Source organism: Anolis sagrei, chromosome 1 (genome assembly GCF_037176765.1).
Source record: "Anolis sagrei isolate rAnoSag1 chromosome 1, rAnoSag1.mat, whole genome shotgun sequence".
Taxonomy (NCBI): domain Eukaryota; kingdom Metazoa; phylum Chordata; class Lepidosauria; order Squamata; family Dactyloidae; genus Anolis; species Anolis sagrei.
The window spans coordinates 248,566,485-248,587,874 of NC_090021.1; the positions used below are offsets into that span (position 1 = coordinate 248,566,485).

Below are 21,390 nucleotides of genomic sequence, written 5' to 3' on the forward strand. Positions count from 1 at the left end.
TCAACCTGTGGGTCCCCAGGTGTTTTGGCCTAGAACTACCAGAAATCCCAGCCAGTTTACCAGCTGTTAGTATTTCTGGGAGTCAAAGGCCAAAACATCTGGGGACCCACAGGTTGAGAACCACTGGGCTTGAACATCTAGGAAGGACACCATGGGAGATTTTCTTACTGTATCCCCAACTTTCAAGCTCATAGGAAATCCTGTCCCCAAACGCAAGAAACAACAAGCCACCTTAACAATGTGTGACTAATTACAATGCCAAGTCTGTTCCCATGTGTACTTCATGCTGATTTCATCTGTATTCATTTCAATTGGATTCTGTATTCTCTTCTGCTCTGCATAGCACTGTAATACATCTACAGATAGCATGAGCTATTGGTCTCATTTTGTTGAAATAATCAAGCAATATTCTGCTTTCCTTTGATTCTTTGGTTGAGATTTGGTCCATGAAAACTTATGAAACAGATAATGGATTTTTGGTCTTAAATGGAAGAGGACTCCTTATTGTTCAGGATAATGACATGTTTATGTTACTGAAAGATTTACACAGTCACAGCAACATTAATATTTTGTTTTTTCTTCTGCTTTTGGTGCATTAGAACTATATATGCTCATCACCTGCCTAATTCATTGCACAAGGTCTCTTGCTTTTAGATTTGTCACTCATCATACATAATGCCTTTTTGTTTGTTTGTTTTCAAGTTTCTAATTATTTAAAATAATTTCTAACTAGACTACTCAGTTTCTGCCAGGCTTAATTGCATTTTAGTGGCTTTTTATCAAATTTCGGCTGGTTTTATTGTTTTGTTGCAAGGAGCATTCTTTAACTTTTTTTGTTCTCATTTTAAATAGTTTAGTTACAGTAATTTGCAATTCATATTTAAGTTATTAATTTACTAAATAACCATATGGACATTTAAGGACTTGATGGGTTCAGATTTATATCTTTCAGTCTCATTTTTAATTAAGAAATAATTTTAAATTTTGGAAGAATAAATTCCTGCCATATTCATGATTTTTAGTAGCAGAATTTAAATCTGATCATCAACAATTCTATTGCTTTTCTACACACTTATTTCTAATGCAAACATTTCATAACTTTTTAACAATTTAAACAAATAATGTTACATATTTGCATGCCATATTGCTCTGTGATCTTGCTATAAGAAACAATAATGGCACAGAATGGCCCAGAAGATGTTTCCTGGAGATTTCTCCAAAGGACTCCAGTGCACAAAAATTAATGTTTGATAGCACAATTTACAGCACGATAATAATATAACATCCCAAATGGAAAACAATGATATACATAATTGGTGTGCATATTTTATACCATTGCATACATTATATGTGTAAATCTACTTTTAATACAATGCACTGATATTTTTTTAAAATGATCACTTTTAAAATGTAGTATGACATTATAATGTTAAGCAAAATACATGGATTTGTCATTTACTTTTGATGTAAAAAACTCCGTATCAATGCCAATAAACCTGCTTCATAATACTGAATTCATGTTTTTTTCCTTACAGAATAAACTTAGTTTAGAATATTCTATTTATATGATACATGTTCTTGCAATCAGGCCTGGTTTGAACATTGAGTAGCTATCTGGTTACAGGGCACTCTAAGTGTGACAATGGTTCTACCTTTCCCCGTGAAAATTTGAACAAATCCTCCCATTGCTATTTGAGTAGCAGCTTTTTAAAAATTAAGCCGCTGGATTCGTATTTCTAACACATTAAAATTAAATGTGATTTGAGTGAAAATCAAGAGCTTGTGCATGAATACTATTTTTCTCCCCAAAACACTATCACTGGGGTTCCATGAACTAAAGAGTTATTCCAACAGAGGGAAAGGAATACTATCCAGTGGAAGCTTCTGCAATGTTCTGTGATTATTTATTTATTATTTATTTATTTACGTCACTTATATCCCGCCCATATCAGCCCGCAGGCGACTCTTTCTTTGCCTCTTTCTCTGCTATTTCCCACATTGTTCTAGAGCAGGCATGGGCAAACCTTGGCCCTCCACGTGTTTTGGACTTCAGCAACCGATAGGCTGTGAGAAATTGTGGGAGTTGAAGTCCAAAACACTTGGAGGGCCAAAGTTTGCCCATGCCTGTTCTAGAGGAACATCCAAAACCTTCCAATGCAGTTTGACATGGGATTGTAGCAGAAAGGGCAAAAGAGCAAACATCACCTCCATTTCTGGCTGCAGTGGAAACATTCTAGGAGTGATATTCTGCCAGTAGGCTGAATTTTTGATCCAACCCTATATTGAGTCAAAGGGTTTTAAAACAGTACCTTCCTCTTTCTAATTATTAATAAGCTGTCCTAACATAGCTTGTCTCTCGTCAGCAAACATTTTTTATAACATTAAGAATACTGGGGTAGGGGATATATTCAAAATGCAGTGCTGCACATTCATGGTAAGATTTGGTGGTTCAGCGTATGCGTGACCATATAAAATACTTGTGGTGTTGTTTGGGAGCATATTATCCAATCGTCTTTGAGAACTTTATGGTCTATAATCCAGAGAGCTATTGTGGGTTCCTCAAAGAGTTGCAGAAACTCATCAAGACTTGCTTTGCTCCTCTTTGGAAAATAGACTCAGTGTTAGAAACTGCAATTTGCTATCTCACAGTTGACTATCCAACCTGTTGGGAAACTGTGGAAGCAATGCCTGTCCAAGGACCTAAGCCTCACTGGGCCTGTAGACTTTGGATTGTAGACTGGGTTGAAATTGTATATTCATCTGAGGGAAACCCCTGTGAAATATTTAAAAAATTTAAAAAATGCAGTTCTTCTATTCAAGCCTTTCCTTATTTTGTAATTTCTCCAAGTTTATTGTGTCAAGTCACTTCACTGATTTATGTATGAAATAAGTGTTTCAATTTAAGCATGTTTTTATAAGGTACATCACAGTTAAGCTATCCTTATCATGTACAGAATATACATTTTGGGATATTTACTATATTTTCATGTGTCCCTTCAGATAAACAGCACATTTGAAGGAAATTGTTCAGTCACTCTCAAAAGTACTTCTAATGGAAATAATGTGTAAATAATTATGTACTACATCGAACAAAAGAAATGTTAGAAAAATGATGACTATTATTTGGTTTTATTGGACAGTTTGCTAGATCATGTGACTTATGGGGCAGCTCTACAAACCACAGTACTAGCATTTCTTCATTACATCGCTTTGGCTTATAATTTGTTCAAGTTAACAGAGTTATGACAGATTGTTTTCTCTAGAAGGTGAACCTACATGGAGTACTCATTCTTTAAAACCAGCAGTTTTAGCTACACCCCCTCCCCAAAATCAGGAAAATCTTACTGCACAGCCTTAACACATATAGATAGAAATAGGCTCTATTGGTTTAAATAGGAATAACTTTTAAGTAAATGTTCTTAGAAGTGGAGTGTAAGGGAATCAGAACCAGAGCCTTCTTGTCAGGCACCTGTCATCTCCCTTCACAGTTTTTCTTCTGTCCACAACCTCTTGTTAGTCTGAAAGACCTCCCTCTTCGTATTTATTTCACTTAAGTTCTTTGTTCCCCTTGTTTTCTTTTAAAGTTTAACCATAGTCAGGTGTTCTTTACATGTGAACGAGTCTGCAAAGAACCCTGCCTTTCTGTCCAGCATTTTTCACTGTCTGCTTGTAGAGGCTAATGTGCATGAAGACAAAGAGAAAACACTCTTTTCCACAAAAATGAGCAAAATCAATGGTTCTCTACTTTTAAAAAACAATATATATATTTATTTTAGGACATACACATATGCAACATTTACAGTTCCCACCACCACGAGGATTATTTTCTTTTACATATTAATCCTTTTTGAGTCAGTCCTTATAAATTTAGATACTATATAACATTGGTATCCTATTTCTTATGGCCTGATCTCTAGACTTATTCATAATACAATTCTTGACCCAGTTCCATCTTTCTTCAACTTTTCACATTCTGTTTTCATTATCCTTTGAATAATTTAATTTTATATCCATAATTTTGAATTCCATTTGATCCACTATATACTGATACCATTTATTTATTGTCCACTTTGATTTGTCTTTCCATCCCAATTCTATCACTGCTTGTGTGCACTCAGTTATTGCTTCCTTTATTTTTCTGTATTTTCCCATTACCTCTGTTTGTACTAAGACCACCATTTGTTTTGTTGTCATCCAATCGATTCCTAATATTTGGTTTGACACATTTTGTATTGTCTTCCAGAAGTATTGTACCTGTTTGCATTCCCACATCGTGTGCATAAATTGCCCTTTCTGTTGGCATCCATGACAGCACTGACTGCTCCCCTTTTTATGATAATACACTAATTGGCAGGGTGTATGATACCACTTAATGGTTCTCTGCTTCATACCGTCTTCTGCCACAAAACCAGAGACGGGGAAGATAGCACTCTTGAATATTCAGCACATATAGAGAATATCTCAGCATCTCTTCAGTTCAGCTATGGTGTTCTTTTTATGCATAAGAATGGCTTCCAGCCATACCAAGTTTAGAAGTTCAAGCCTGGGTTCATGATGAATAAGATGTCTCCCTTGCTAAAAAGAAAATCTACCCTCAGAAGAAGCTCACAGGCAGTTCCTAAACTTTTATGATTTCTAAATGTTTACACAACCTTTAATTTAAAACTATGAATGAGATTTCATGGTATTTCTTTGTTCCATTGACCGATGATATTCAGGAAGTAGACGAGTCAGTCATATTTTTCATAAGTGAAGGCTACAGTGCTACAACTTTCCCCTTCCCTCCAAATTTCCACTCATTGAAATGTAGAAAATGTATTGCCTTCATAATTGCATTGTAAAACGTATTTGGAGAAATAGCAGAGTTGTTCATACATATTATATCCCTGTCCTCAAGTGCTCAATTTTTGTAAAAAGAGTTTTATTTTATGCTTAGGTGGAACAGCTTCTAAATTACTATTTTTAAAGCTTCTGAATCAAGATTGTCACTATTTGGTGATTTCTCCATAGTAATAAAATACAAAATTTGAATATACTGAATTCTGCTGAACTTTCTCTAATGATAGACCTTATTCATACTTCAATTTATATCATTAGTGTAGTTTAGTGTGGTTGCTCTTGCAACCCCTCCCCAAGATCATGCATTTATTTGAAATATCTGTAGCCAGTTTAACCTGTCTCCTGAAATCTGTTTGCTGAGATTAGATTACCCTCTGCTGGTCAGAGAGGATGAGTACTCCATCAAGGGAAATCCAGAAACAAATGTCGTGCTGAGTCCTACTTTCTCAGTCATCAGTTCAGAGCTGGAGGTAATGGGAGCAAACATTTCTGCACTATTTATTAGTTGTAATAGTCAAACCTGTCATTGTTTCCTATCTGTCATTAGTGGAAGCGGGAGCAAGAATTTGACTTGCAGCTACTGGAAAGAGCAATGCGAACAGAACAGAAAGAGGAGAATAACTGGGTTAAAATAGAGCCTGTGTCAGTGACAGAAGCAGACCTAGAACTTGAAGATTACAAATTGGATATTAGCAGAGAGGTAAGGCTACTTGTCAGTTCTCCGTTTCTGTCAAAAATTGCTTCTCACCTTGTTTACAAGATTGACGGTGGACACTGTCAGAGGGTTTTGGGACCAATTTCACCTCTCTCCGATTGGCACCACTCATTTTTCTGCCACAATTGCTAATATCTTCCCTTTCTCCTTCATCAAAAGACTAGAAAGCAAAGAAACCTACTTGTCCCTTCCTTGACCAGACCTCTTTCCTTATAAAATGGTGTCAGTTCTCTTATACAGAGGAACTGTCTATTTCCTGCCTTTGGCACTAGCAATCCTAGTCCTCCCACACTGCCTGGATTGAAGTACGGTGTTCCCTCACTTATCACAGGGGTTCCGTTCAAGGATCACCCGCGATAAGTGAAAATCCACTAAGTAGGGACACCATATTAATTTTAATATTTATACATTATTTTATATATTTTATGTATTATTTTCTTACCCGCGCTTCCTTACCCACCTCCCTGGCCTCCACAGAGCCTCCGGAGCCACACAGGCAGTAGCAGGCCAGGGAGGCAGGCCTTCCCCGCCGTGCCTCTGGCTGCCGCACTTCCGGGGTTTGTAGAGGCCAGGGAGGCAGGCCTTTCCCGCCGCGCCTCAGGCCACCACACTTCCAGGGTCCCTGGCCTTCCACTGGATGTAAATATTTTATATTTAATATTTTTATTAATATTTTCAAAAACGTGCAAAACAGCAAGTCCACTAAAAGCAAACGGCGAAGTAGCATGGCAACATTGTACCCAGTTCCTCTATACAGCAAAACCAGGATGTAGTGGTCAGAGTGGCATTTTACAAGGCACTCAGGTGGACACGGAGAGGAGAATGAACAAGCCAGTGTTCTCTACTGGCTTCAGAGCTGTTTTTGTCTTCCAAAGAGAGTAGATGGCTGTATTTTTTCAGGAAATCAGGATTTTTCTGAGAGACATAGTGGTGCAAAACGTGGTTCATTTTCATTTTGGACAAAATGGCAGTGATTTGGCAAAGCGGGCTAGGTGAGCCACGTGATTCCTGCAAGTTCTTCAGTTTTCAGGTGACACCGGCGATTGAAATCTTTCTTTTTCCTTTCTTTTTTTTTATAATCTTTATTCAATTTTCCACATACATTTAAAATATAGATTAGTAGCCAAGGCTACCAGAAACAGGTAGAATGTGTGTATGTAGTATATTCCCGAAACAGAAAAGGATATAGTGCATAAGATAGGACAGACGAGAGGGAAAAAAGAAGAAAAGAAAGGGAAAGCAAAACAAAAAATAAATAAATAGAAAAAATAGATTTATAGCCCAAAGCCCATTTTTTAAAAGATTTAAGTAAAGTAAACTTTTTCTTTCGACTTCCCGGGGTCTTCACAAGGTCTTCTCTATCATTCTTCTAACCTTCTTCCCCTCTTCTTCCTCTTCCTCTCTCCTCGTATTCTTTCTCTTCCTCTTCCTTCCCTCCTACTCTTCCTCGATTATATCAGGATCTTTTTATTCTTTGCTTAAAATATTCCATCACTTTTTCCCAGTTTGTTTCCTTCAAATCTTTATTTTTCCTTTCTGACAGTTTCTTTTAATAGAGGGGAACTGTTTCAACCTGTTATAACAGTCTAACTGAAAAAAAGAATTTTAGTTTCTGTTTTTGTTTTGAGAGGAGAAAGGGCTTATTCTTGCGGAGAAGGATTTATGTCCGTTACTGGGGATAAAATTTAATTATATGAGAGGTGTCCTGAATATTGAAGTCTTAAATGTGTTTTTTAGAGAAGAGGAGATAAAGTGCACATCATGTGCTAGTCTTTTCTAGCCTGGTGCTTCCCAGATGCTCACAGCATTCCCATTCTCCATGCCTGATGGTTCATCTAGCTGGGAATGCTATGCCTTGAATCATATACACATTTTCCAACCTGCTGTAAGAAGGCAGCAGGTTGGAAAATGTGCTAATTGAATTACTACTGCAAAATTATTAAAAGTAGAGCAAAATACACAGTGTCAGTGTGCAGAGCCCCTATTAGCTGCAACAGTTCAAATTGTGACTCATTCGAAAATGGAGTGCACAATGGCTTCTACGTGTTCTCCCAAAAAAGAACATTTGGTACTACAGATAAGCTATATGGAAAATAAAAGGATATTGAAATTTATTTTCCTAAGGATGTATTTGAAAGCTATAGCACCATCTGGTGGTCCTAAGGAAGAATGTCATTTCTTTGTAAAATGGAGAAATGGCGATGGGGGGGGGGGTGGTATGCTGAACGTAAGGACAGTGTTTTGTGTTTGAAAAAGCAATTAGATCCTGAGATCCTGAGATATCTATAAATCCTACCACATTTAATTTGGAAACCTAGTCAGGCTTTTAAAGTTGACATTGACTCTGCATTCAAGTCTTGATATTTAATCAGTGAAGGTCTGCACTTGTAAAAAGACCTCCCTTTCATAACAAGGAAATAAGCTATTTCCATTTTATATGTCTTGTTCACAGCCCTGATCTTACTTAATTGAATAATGGTAAAATAGTGTTTCAAAATCACAATCAAACTAGCATTATTCATGGAACCCTGAGGGAATGTTCACATTTCTGGATAAAAAGAAGGAAATACTTACTATATCTGCATACTGTAGTAATACCAATTGAAGAGAACCAATGTGATGTAGTGGTTTGAGTGCTGGATTAGAATACAGGAAGACCAGTTTCCTAATCCTGAGTATCCTGCTCAGCCATGTAAAGCTATGTTGTGACTTTGGGGCATGTTATACTCTCTCGGCCTGAGAAGAAGTCAGATTCAAATCCCCTTTGAACAGATCTTGCCAGGAAAACTTCATAATAAGTTCACCTTAGGGATGCCATAGGTTGGAAACAACTTAAAGGCACACAACAATACCAACAGCCATGTAATTATTGATATTAGGTAGTAGTATTAGTAAAACCAGCTGTTGAATAGTTAAGGCTAGTGTTTGTAGTAAATTAAGTGTTTATAATATAGTTCTAGACATCCTAGAGGTTTATAGCACAATACTATAGGGAATATTTTTTTCTTTCCAAAAACATCATTTAAAAAAATGAACATTCGGAAATTCTCACACAAGTTGAAAGATTCAAATGCTGGGGTTGCACTTTCCCCCTTCTTTTTGTAGATCTGAAAAGTTTTATTTCAGTTGATCATAACATTTTCTACATATTGCTGTAACCATTTATAACAATTTCCCCAGTTGTCAAAACCTGAAAAGGTTGCAATTCCAGAGCGTTACGTTGAGCTGGAGCCAGAAGAACCTCTCACCCCAGAAGAGTTAGCAGCAAGGCACCGTACGGCAGAAAAAATAAAGAATATCCTTACCAAGTCCAGGTCAGATTCCTAAATGTCGTACCTTTTACTCCTGTTTATTTTCAATATTTGAAATTAAATAGAAAAGGATCAGTACTGTAATACACTAAAAGAGATAAGGTTTGGGTTTTTTTACGGTAGCAGAGTAATATGGATATCTTATATTCTGCATATAAGTAGAGTGAAGGCAAAGCCTTTATATACTTTTCATTTTTGTTCCTCTGGCAGTTTATTTATAGTTTAAATGTGAAGATTAGCTCTATCTTCTGTGATACAAGGGCCAGCTAATGCTGCTGCAGTTAAAGTAACCCCTTAATTCACAACCCATTAGTTCTGTTTTTTGTGCATGTGACAAAGAAAGAAATTCACTCGCACAAGAACCCTCTTCCCTTCATAATATTGGCCAATATAGCTATTTAGTGACTGGTGAGGTGTAGGGTAAGGTGGAGAGAGTGTCATAGAAGCATCTTCTGTGCCCCTATAGCTGGGTGTAAGACAAAGGCATCCTTCGTAGGAGGAAGATGAGCCCTGTGGAGGTGAAGGGAAGAGGGGAAATTTAATATAATTGTGTCACCCTGTGTCTTCTGCTATTCAGGGTCTTTACCTGTGTGTGTGAGACCCATCTTTTGCAGGGTGTGAGCATTTGATTTAGACTATAAAGTGACATGAAGCCATGCGTATCAGTATTTTAGCCTGGATTCTACAACGAGCAAGGTGTTCACTAGCCAAGGTCATCCCTATGAAAATAAAATGAAGAGTTGGATGGGAAAGTTTATATTACCGTTGATTGTCTTTCTAATGAAATTGTTCTTGTTAACATAATCTTTGATCATAAGGTTCCTTGAGCAGAATTTCAATTCTTCATAGGCCTCCCCAAATATGCTGTGGGGAGGTGATGCTGAAAGAGAAATGTGTGTTTGTGTGTGTGTGTGTGTCCATTCCCATTTTCCCATCAACATGGAGTTGGAGTCATTTTATGAAAACAAGGGAACCTTATGTTTAAGTGTCCCTTATGATTTAAACCATAAGGTATGAGGTTGAGTGCAAAAACAAGGAAAAGGGGTATTTCTTTTGAAAATGTATTTAATATGAAGTTTTGTATTCTTGTAGATGGCTTCACAAAACCTTTATGTCTGAAGTACCATGAAGGGAAAGGAGCTAGTCTATGCTCCCTTACTGGGATTTGGCAAACACTGGTAATAAACTGACTACAGTATATAAAATGGCCCTGTTTCACCTCAGGTTTGCCTTAAATCGTAAAGACCCAGATGTTGATCACGATGAAAAATGTACATAGTGTCTCCTTTCTACTATTTCAAGTTTGGGAGAGAAAAATAAATCAGTGAAAGTTTAAACATAGTCTACAGATTATACACAATTTATTCTTGAATCCCCAGCTTCATAATCCTGAGGTCTATTCCATTGTGGATCATAGGTGTGTCTCTCTGTGTTCATACAACATTGTTTAAAATTCAGTTTTCTCCCCCTCCCCATTTTTTGCCATAGTATGCACAATCTACAGCCTCCAGCTCAGGACAATCACATCTCTGCAAATTTAGACTCACAGTTACAAGAGCAAGAACGCATCATTAACATATCATATGCACTGGCTTCTGAAGCCTCTCAGCGGAGCAAGGAGGTGGCAGGTATTGCTCAGTTATTCATAAAACTATGAATATATCTGTATGTTTTCCTGACGTAGTCTTGTAAGATTTTATGTTCCTTCCGTACTGCAATACTTTACTTTCAAAAAAGGACAAATTAGGCTGTAGAAATGAAATGTACAAATACAGAATAGGTGACATTTGGCTTGACAGCAGCATATGTGAAAAGGATCTATGAATCTTAGTAGACCACAAGCTGAACGTGAGTCAATGATGCAGCTGTCAAAGAGGGCAGCATGTTAACAGGAATGTCCAGATCAATAGATTTAATAGTACTACTGTACTGAGTGTTTGTTAGACCTCACCTGGATTACTGCGTCCAGTTTTGGGCACTTCAGTTTAAAAAGAGGTAGGACAACTAAAATGATAAAGGGTATGAAAAACTAGTCCTATGAGGGACCTGGGAATGTTTAGCTTGAAAAAGAGAAGACTGAGAGGTGAAGGGATGCCATGTTGAAGATGAAGCAAAATTATGTTCAGCTGTTCCAGAAACTAGGACACAACCAGTGGATTTAAATAGCAAGAGAGGAGATGTTGCATAAATATTAGGAAGAACTTCCTGATAAATAAGTATGATTCCACAGTGGAATAGACTGCATTTGGAGGGTAGTGGAGACTCCTTCAAACAGGTTGCAGGATTACTCTGAGAGGGTGTACTGTATGACAGGGGTTGGACTAGATGGCCTTTGTGGTCCCTTCCAACCTCTGATTCTATTATTCTAAAGAGCATACCAGAGGCAATATTGAATCCATAATGGCTCAGGTCTTTAGAGTTTGCATAGCATACTGTTTTGATATGCACCAATGTAGACCATTTCTGTTTCTATCATCTACTCTCCATAAGTAGCAACATTTTTGAATCACAACATAATAAAATCCCTCAAATATCAAACCTGGAGCTAAACCCTATGGCTACTCTCAACTACAGTAGTTCCACTAGATCAGTAGTATTCACAGAATTAGTAGAGCCTAGCAATAAGATTCAGCTCCTAGTTTTATTTGACAATGATAAATATTGAATGATTTATTCATAAATTTATTTTTTAGAAATCATTAAAAATTGATTACAAAGATTTTTATCCTGGCCTTCAAATATAACTCACAAAAAGAAAGTCAACACTTTCAGATTGCTGAAACTGGTCTAAGTCAACATACAGTTGTCCTACTGCAACATTTAGGCTGGCTTCCCCTTTGCATTCAGGCACATAGTGGTGGTTACAACCTAGAAAGGCCTGTAAAAGCTCAAGTCTTAAGTTATCTGAAGGATCCTATTTTCCATTATGGCAATGCCCATATTTTAAGATTTTCTGGGGAGGTCCTTCTCTCTGACCCACCACTCTGGTGAGAAACACAAGAAAGTGTCTTCTTGACGATAATCCCCAGCTGGTTTCAGTCCAATGGTCATGCTTTTAGCTACTTCTAATTACAGTAAGACCCTGACATTGTGGAACCCATATCCATGATTTCTCTTTCCCATGTTCCAGGGGGAAATGGCTCTCTGAGAGTTTGCTAGGTCCCCCAGGTGACCTGGCACTTGCCATCAAATTGCCTTAGAAGATCTAGCAAATTCCTAGAGGAGGATATCTCTTTAGAACTCTAGGTCCTCCAATGCAATCCTGCTATTCTAGAAATGGAAGGGGATAATTCAATGGCATTTGGTTTTATCCATGTTTTCATGTAACCATGGTCCAGCCAGGAACATATCCCTTAAAACAGGGGTCCTCAAACTAAGGCCCGAGGGCCAGATACGGCCCCCAAAGGTAATTTACCCGGCCCTCGCTCATGGTCAACCTGACTCTGAAACGACTTGAAAGCACACAACAACAACAACAACAATCCCATCTCATCAGGGAAAAGCAGGCCCACACTTCCCATTAAAATACTAATAAGTTTATATTTGTTAAAATTTTCTTTGTTTTAATTATTGTATTGTTTTGTGTTTTTGCATTACAAATAAGACATGTGCAGTGTCCATAGGAATTCATTCATTTTTTTTCCAAATTATAATCCGGCCCTCCAACAGTTTGAGGGACTGTGACCTGGCCCTCGGTTTAAAAAGTTTGGGGACCCCTGCCTTAAAATATAAAGGTCTTACTGTATATTGATAGTTTAATTATATTTCTAACATCTGTATGATGTCAATATTTTTAGCTCTGTATCTTTTAACTTTTGAAAGGTAGTTTAGGCCCTGGACTGAAAGAGTGGTGGGATATAAGCAAGCAAGCAAATATTATAATAATATTTTAGGTTCATATATGAGACTTCCTGAATTCCTTAAGAGAGACTTTCGCCACTTTTATACGGCAGATTGAGGTGTTTCTTTCCTTGCACTACTTTGGGATATGTGCCTCTGCTTCAAATGCATAGAAAGCCCCCACACGAGTGATCCCTGTGTGAAGGGTGTTCAGTGTGACATAACAAATTTAGATTTTGCTTCTGCAGCCATATCACTCATTATGTATCTCTTGACTTTTTTCTAGTTATTTAGTGGGGATAGTTGAACTACTACATGATATTTTCACAGATCAGAAGAGAAAGTTCTCTTTTGCAACAGATTCAATACAGTAAACCAAAGATAATGAGTTTTTTTGTAAATATTCTTATTATGAGACTGGCTTGTCATGGTTCAGAATTTGCCATATTGGCACAGTTTACTGCTTTTAGTGCTCAGAGTGCTAAATGTGTTCAGTCCCATGTGCCTGAGCCTGCTGTCTTGCAGTCATGACCATGCAAATCTCTGTGTGAGAGAAAAATGGGGAGGGAGACAGACAGAGAATACGGTGCCTAATTCCTTTGTGTGATCCCTTCTAGCTCCGCAATTGACCTACCCATCTAAAGCACCCTCACCTTCTGTACCTCAGCCACCCCCTTTAAGCAATGGATTTCACTACACATTTGTCTAAACACCTTGAAAGTAAGAACTAACTGCTCTTGGTTGCCTGTTTTGCCATTAATTTTATGCTTTAACCTTCTTGGAAGCTGGCTGCCTTTCATTGTGAATTTAATCCTGATTAGTGCATGCAAGCTTTTGCAATCTAAAATGTCACTTTCTCTTGTAATTAAAAAATTCTCTTATGAAGTGCATATGAGCCTGTGGAAATGTCCAGCTATTGCTGTGAGTCTGTGAGAAGTTAGTATTGATAGCAGAAAATATACAGCATATGCAATGCAGCACAAATAATTTCCTGTCATAAAGTGGAAAAATTAAAACTCTTACATCTTTTATCAAAATACACATTGATTGAAAAGAGATGGAAAATCGACCATTTGTTGAATGCTTTCTATCGTTTTCCTAACCAAATAAGTTCAAAGTGTTCAATCAAACAAATGTTTGCTGCAATTTAGGGAATGTGTCTCCAACATGCCTATGGCAATCATAGTTACCCTAAAATAGCAAATATTGCTGCACTTTCCTCTCTATATTTGCACTTTATTTGCTGTGGTGCAGATGCATCTCCTGTCTCATGCTACCTCCAAAGTCACAATTGATCATTTTAGCTCTGTCTTCTTTGAAAGGATCTAATCATGAATGTTTAAACTTTTCTTTATTGATATGTATTAGAAATGTTGCTAGACATTTTGAAAGAGTCTTGGATTCTGAGTACAAGTAGTCCCCAAGTTACAGACAAGATAGGTTTTGTAGTTTTGTTCTTAAGTTCAATTTGATTGTAAGTTGGAGCAGGTACATTTTTTAAAGTGTAACTCCAGATATATAGATATAGATGTAGTTATAGATAGCTTTGGATAGCATAGGGAAGGATTAACACCCCTCTGATGTTTGTTTGGCTGTGTCCCTGTTTAGAAGATTGCACCTCATTTTATGTCCCTGTAATAATTGGATTTTGAAAAAAATGGTTTGTTGTAGAAACAAAGATTGGCGAAAAAGCTTCCTTAGAGGCATCTTTTCTCTATTATAACTCTTCCCGGAGTGATTTTCCCTTCCTGGGGTTAAATTTATCTCACTTCCTGTTGTCTCACCCCTGTTCTTAACTATGAGTTGTTTGTAACTCTGGGACTGCCTGTACTTGGTTTTTGAGTTTACAGCATAACATTCTTGAACCTTAGAAAGTAGTATGAAGAAATCTTAAGCTTCTTAAACTGTGGTCCTAACTCCAGATGGGGTCCCCTTAGCTCAACGTTGGAGTCCTGAAATTTTGTTTCTGAGGGCTTATCCAATGTTTGCACTGGACTCTGCAAGAAGATGCTTCACCTGTACTTCATAAAAGCTGAAGCTTTACTCAATTGCAATGCTGATTTCTTATCAGTAAATGTTTGATTTTTACATCTATTTTACATACATATATATATAAATGTAAATATTTATTGGGTGGAAAGAGGTCGCGAGTGGAAAAGTATAAGACACCCTGATTTATACCAGTGAAATATCAATTTATTCCGCCTTAGGGAACTGGTTCCCAGCTGTTGTATTATCATGTTTCTCTACACAACCTAGTTAGGAAATCTAACCACACAACATTAAAAAAATTGCCATGTACCTTTTACACTTGGAAACAAGGTTGCCCCAAAGGTATCTACACCATCTCAAGGTTTTCTAGCATTCTTTCATTTTCCAGTTGGAGCAGTGCCTGCAAGGTAAAAACTAGTATTTTCTTATCCCTGCTGTGGATTGGGAAAGGTTGAGAAAGTGGGGTAAAATCCAGTGATATTCTAACTCTGGCCATAGGTTAGCAGTTCACTATCACTGAGTTATATTTGTCAGTTAATTTAATATATTGTTTGTTAAAATGGAATGGACTTTGCTATAGGGGGCAAAATGGTAATAACATTTGCACAATGGTTGCACAGACAAATGGGGACTAAAATGATAGGAATTACTCTTTTATTTTAAGGATCATGGTCATCACATTTAATCAAAACATTTATTGAGGAAAAAATGGAGACAATGTTATTGATATAAAATAAGGATTTCACAACTTATATATTTTAATGGGTACTGATCAAATAAGCTCCCAACTCCTTTAAGAATGGGTTGTTGTAGGTTTTTCCGGGCTGTATGGCCATGTTCTGGAGGCAATTTTTCTCCTGACGTTTTGCCTGCATCTATGGCAAGCATCCTCAGAGGTAGTGAGGTCTGTTGGAAGTAGGAAAATGGGTTTAAGAATATTCCTTTTCTGATCCCTAGATACAAAGAATTGTTTCTTGAAGCCTCAACCTAAACCCAATTGTTGGTCCAAGCTAAGTTACACCCATTAAATCAGGGGCAAGCAAGGTCTGGCCTGTGGATCACCTGTAGTAATGTTTCTGTGGCTCCCAGGGTCCATTAGGGGTAACTAGATATTGCAAACAAATATTTTGCTCCAAAGTGACCCTATGCTCTTTATGGAGCATTTCAGTCCACCAGGAGTCCCACTGACCTCCAAGGAGTCAATAATCATTTTGCAACATTTTTTAAATGCTACAAAATAACCTCCATTTGGGGTACATTTTCACCATATTAAGAGGTAGATTAATTTAAGCCCAATAGAAACCTTTTTATACTCGTATATATAGGAAATGATTTCCACTCAAATATGGTCTGGCTTAAGGCCCTCCAAGGTCTGCTGGGGCTCTGATGTGGCCCCCTAGCCTTCTGCAATTGCCCACCCTTGTATTAGATCAATTCTATTTATAAATACATTGATATTATTTAGCAACTGTTTCACTGGGAATTCTCTAACTGAAATAGCAGTTGGGTTTTTATCATCATCTTAACGCTGAAGTTACACAATGATTTGGAATAAGAAAAGTCACTGTACCTTTTCTCCTATGTATTCATAAATTCGTATGACATATCTCTACATGGTCAGATGTATAGTTAACAAAGCTTTGGCCCCTAAGACAGTGGTTTTCACCCTGTGGGTCTCTGGACGTTTTGGCCTTCAATTCCCAGATATCCTAACAGCTCGTAAATTGGCTGGGATTTCTGGGAGTTTTAGGCCAAAACACCTGGGGACCCACAGGTTAAAAATCACTACCCTAAAACATTGCCCATTCCGTTAAGCATTGTACATGATGGTGAAACTTTAGTTGAATCCCCAACATGGAGGACTTCTCAGAGCCATCAGACCCTTTGACACCCAGCACAGTTTAACTCAAAAAATGTAGCTCTACCAGCAAATTAATGTAAATAGACTTCCAGAAGAATCCCCATTATTTTTTTTCTCATTTTAAAAATGCTAAAGTGAGCTCTACAGTCAGAGAGAAAAATGATTTCAAATGTAAGAGTCGGTACCTATTATTTCTTTTTCTAAGTTGTAGAACTTCATAAAGTAGATACTTAAAAATGGTTTTATTGCTCCATTATCATGCTGTTATCTTTCTTGTGTATCTCCTTGTCTAAAGGCTAACTGCATTGTCTTTCCATTTATATTAGCCAAAGCAGTTACCGAACGCTGATTTCTGATGTACACCAGTGAACAAAGACCTACTGAACAAGAACAGCAAGGATGAAGAAAAAAAATCCTGACATTAGCTTTCTCTGATATTTTTTTATTTGAATACATGCTATAAGTACTGTTTATAACTGCACAGAAATATTTTGTACAAAATAAGAAAACGATTTAGTTTATCTGCATTTAGTCATTTTTAAAATACAAACTGCACTTTTAATGTACAATGTAAAATATTGACACTGGCCGCAACGCACCACATAGTTAAGCGCATTCGACTCCTGTTGTTGTTAATAGGCCTTCTGGGTGTAATTACCAGATTGTTAGCCAGTGTATTTTTAGGAACAGAATAAATATTAGATTTTTTTTCTTTAAAAAAAAGGGCTACATTCATATCAAAATTTAAGCGCATACTGTAAAGACGGGATCTTTGTTTTATTTTAAAGGAGGACGATTTTTGAAAGCACATCAGAGTGTCTAAGCAAAAGTGACTTGAGGTCTTTTTCTATTTTTCTCAGAGCAGACAATTCCTTTGTGACCGCTGGTTCATAATCAGGTGGAATGTTATTGAGGCATTCAGAATTGTAAAGATTCTGAAACTCCATGTAAAAACTAAAAGCAGCTGCAAAACACACAAAGAACTTTTTGTGTTTTAATAAATATTGTACACACATAGTTACAGAACTGTTGTATTGTTGCATAACCTAGTCCAACCTAATGAGAGTTGGGTTATAAGTTTTAAATACATTTTATATTTCAAACTTAGAATCTGGGTAGTGAAAAACCTAGGGTATAATCCAGTCCTTATTCTAATTCAGGAGCAGCTTATTTGGCCTAAATATAAAATGTTTGGACCCTCTTTTCTTCCTAATAGTCCTTGGTGCAGCTCAGCAACCAGCTCTGGTAGATGTATAAAATGTTGATTCCTCCTCTTCCTCTTAGGACCTGCAATTGTATGTCCCAGTAGGCAGCAGTGAAAAGCTATTGATATACTGAGCCTGCACTGGGTTGCAAGCCTGGATTCCAGTTATTCGCACTCCTGAGTTTGAGTTGCATGTTTCATGCCAATATAGCAGGTTAAAAAAATACAAAAGGCCCGCATTTCCCTTAGCCCTTTGAGCAACATGTTGGAGCAAACAGGGAGTGAGGAAACTGGTCTTTCTTGAGCTCAGTAGGAATCCTCTCCGTATGGGTCCTGCATCTAAGGTGGATCACCCACTTTAAACTGAATTATATAAAGCAATACAATGATAAGAGAATGTATCATTTTAATTATATATTTATACACACACACACACACACACACATATATTCTCTTTAACCAATATTTTTCAGCAGGAAAAAAGAATAAATACAACTGTCTATTTAAACTTTATTAATTCAGCTACTGCCTTAATTTTCTTATATCTTAAACAGAAGATAATTTGTTATATCCTAGTCTAGAGATTGGCTAATGGAAAGATATAATGACTAACAATTGTTTTGAACTTGAAAATGTGTTAAAACACAAAAGATTTGATCCCAATCTAATTGTAACTCTAATAGATCAATTAAAATAAGTGGGAATTAAGACCTAATGTGAGTTGTTTGCAAATATCCAAAATATTTATAATGAATGAGTTGACACATATTTGAAGTGCACTGTAAAAAGTATTTCCACGTTCTGGTACAAATATAAGAAAAAAAATCATAATTTGAACTCTTTGGTAAATTTAATAATTTAAGCTGTCATGTCGGATCTATATGTTAACCTCTCTACATGGGTGTGCTGTCAGTAGTCCTGACAATTTCACTATCATATCTCCATCTGCTGCTCTGAGAGGCTTTCTAGTTTTGCTTGCAATTCACACAGATCTTTAAGTCATGGCAAATCTCCACCTGATAATTTGGTCTCGATTTACAAAACTGGATTCTAGATCTGCAGATCTAAAGCCTCTATTTGAGTATAGAGAGTTTTGAGTGGCATTCATGTAGAGAATGTAACATGTAACTGGACTTTTCTAACAATTTTATAGTTATTAAAGGCTTTTAGAACACGAACCTCCCAGGTGCATTTTTGAGAAGAGACAATTTGGTGTGAACAATGGGGAAAAGGGAACTCTGCCTTCTCAAAAACTGAGATCCAGAAAAATCCAGTAACCATAATGCCCCTTCTCTTTTGGGCCGCTACTTCTATAAGGAACTGAAAAATAAATAGAATGCACTTTAAAAATGAAAATTTTGAAAAAATATTTCAAAATGTTTTTCCGTGGCCAGGATCAAGTGATTTACTTTCACTATATCTTCAGAATCAGTGATCATCCTGTGGCTCCCCATTATACCTTGGAAAGGCCTTTTACAACAGGTTTTTGTTTTCACAAAGGGCAGGAGGTCTAATTCCACTAGTTTTAGGAACAAGAACATGCCTTTGGTTCTTGGCCCATGATGGTTTTCCAAAATAAGAGCTGTAGAAAAGCTGGTTGGTTGGTTTTGTTACTTTGACCAGCAAATTCCCTGCAGTGGGTTGCAAGCTAGCATTGCAATTTTGGAATAGACTTCGAATTTTGGTTGCTATGCTGCTTGGGTTATTTTACAATGGTTAAAAGGCTTCCAGGTACCTTAGATGAGCTTAGATGAACTTTCTGCACTGTAACCCACCAAATTTAATGAACTTACCTCTGAAGTCAAATGAATTCTTCATGATATACAAATGTGCTTCAGAGTAGAGTAGAATGCTCAGAAAAAAATGTGGCACGTTCAGGCATCCAAAAGCAGGTGGGAAATAGAGTACTTTAAGAAACAGATGAGGAGGTTGGTACTACCAAGAGCTTGGTACTAAAACCAGTCTTTTCTCTTTTTGAGATGCAGTCTTGGTCTTCAATTTTGTGTGGATCAACCTGTATTTCTTGCAAAATGCACCATGTTTCATGTGTTGCAGGTGTAAATATTTATATCTTACACAGAAATAATCTCTGTAAGAAAAATTCATGTGAATGCTGGCATTAATCTTTTTCTCAGACTCAGCTCAATTGTCTGCATTTCTTAAAAGAATAGCAAGTACAGTCTAATATGAGCCAGTTTCAGACTTTCTTTTATTAAGAGTAGTCAAGAGATGGATTCAGGCTTGTTTTCTACTCACTGAAAAAAAGAGTTTCACATAAGAGAAACAATTTATTCATGTTCTCCATCAGTAAATTATTTAAGTAAAAACACTGTTCCCACCTAACTTATGCCTCTTATGCAAATAAATAAATACACAACTGCAGCTATGTTTAAGATTATTAAATAAAAAACTTCCTCTATTTTGGCTACGCTCTTCTTGAGAAATGTATTTAGAAAAGTCAATCTATTTTTAACTAACAGAAAACTGCCAGTGTCAAGTCTGTAACATTTTGCCAAAATGAAATTATTTTATTTTTGCCTTTATTAAAATGTTGAAATAAATATTTTGTAACAAATCATTAATTTAAATGTAACCATTTGGGAATAATGTACATGTACATATTAAACTATTAACATAATTTTGGATCTGCCTTTGGATTTTCAACCATTTTTCATCAAATTTTGATTCAATTTAAGTTTGGTTTGAATTTGATTTGGTTTTTACTGCTCCCTAATCTTTGGTTCAGATTTGCAGAGAAAGGTTTTCTTCTAATGTAAGGAATTTGAATGTATGGCTGTATTCGTAAATTGTACTTGTTTGTCAAGATCCCTGTGCATCAAATGTAGGGATCTTCTGGTCACCTGACCTTTCTTCCTTATTTGCTAATTCCCTCATCTGTTCAGTTCTACTTTGTCTCCCACAAGGGTTACACCTACAGTAGAATCTTTTGGAAATTTTGTTGAGAATTTTTATTTTGTCAATTGCTTTGTCTTCAAATTCTTAGTTGTAAACATTGCTGTCATTAGAGAGAGTTCTCTTTATTATGGGACAAGATTTGATTGGAGGCATCTGCCTTATGGGTTCTCTTCAGTTATCATTGTAAGGTTTGATTTTCAGACAGACATGGTGTGTGTCTACTCTGATGGAATCCCATGATGTCTGTGTGCAAAATCTGTTTGGGATTTAATAGACAAATATGACCAAATGGGACTGCAAGTACTGTGTAATCATGTAAGGTTATGTCAGAACCAATGGTTTGTTGATCACACAATAAGCTGAACGTTTTGTTGTTCGCGCCCAGGTAAATAGTACTTCTTTGGTACCATTATTGATGTTGGAACAGTTGGCTCAGCTAGCCTTCATGACCATCAGTCATTTCAGGGCACACTGAAACAATGAGAACAAACTCAAAGATTAAGCACTCATCATGCAGAGAAGGCACCACTAACTTTGAAACAATGGAACGATTCTTGATACTGATACAGGCCATCTTAGTCATGGTAATGGTCATTGTTCTTCCCCCATGCTATCTAACTGCTTGGAAGGTGAAATGGTTGCGCAGGGAACACATGGAGGACACTTAGCCAAACAGTCAACAAGATTTAGTAACTGAAAAAGGCTTCAACCC

General features: G+C 36.9%; 1 protein-coding gene across 10 annotated transcripts in view; it reads left to right on the top strand.

Moving 5' to 3' along the window:
* PLEKHA7 (pleckstrin homology domain containing A7) overlaps positions 1 to 18,565 on the top strand; it is a 193,499-nt gene extending 174,934 nt beyond the window's left edge. For 6 of the 10 annotated variants that reach the window (XM_060767735.2, XM_060767760.2, XM_060767743.2 and 3 more), the window contains 5 exons: positions 5,387 to 5,539; positions 8,735 to 8,868; positions 10,354 to 10,493; positions 13,323 to 13,425; positions 16,885 to 18,565. In XM_060767735.2, coding sequence (XP_060623718.2) covers positions 5,387 to 5,539; positions 8,735 to 8,868; positions 10,354 to 10,493; positions 13,323 to 13,414 — 519 coding nt within the window. In that variant the 3' untranslated portion in view covers positions 13,415 to 13,425; positions 16,885 to 18,565. Of the gene's footprint in view, positions 1 to 112; positions 1,515 to 5,386; positions 5,540 to 8,734; positions 8,869 to 10,353; positions 10,494 to 13,322; positions 13,426 to 16,884 lie in introns of those variants that run through there. The other 4 variants (XM_060767753.2, XM_067462634.1, XR_009631023.2 and 1 more) reach the window with 2 other exon arrangements.
* Positions 18,566 to 21,390: the final 2,825 nt, after the last annotated feature.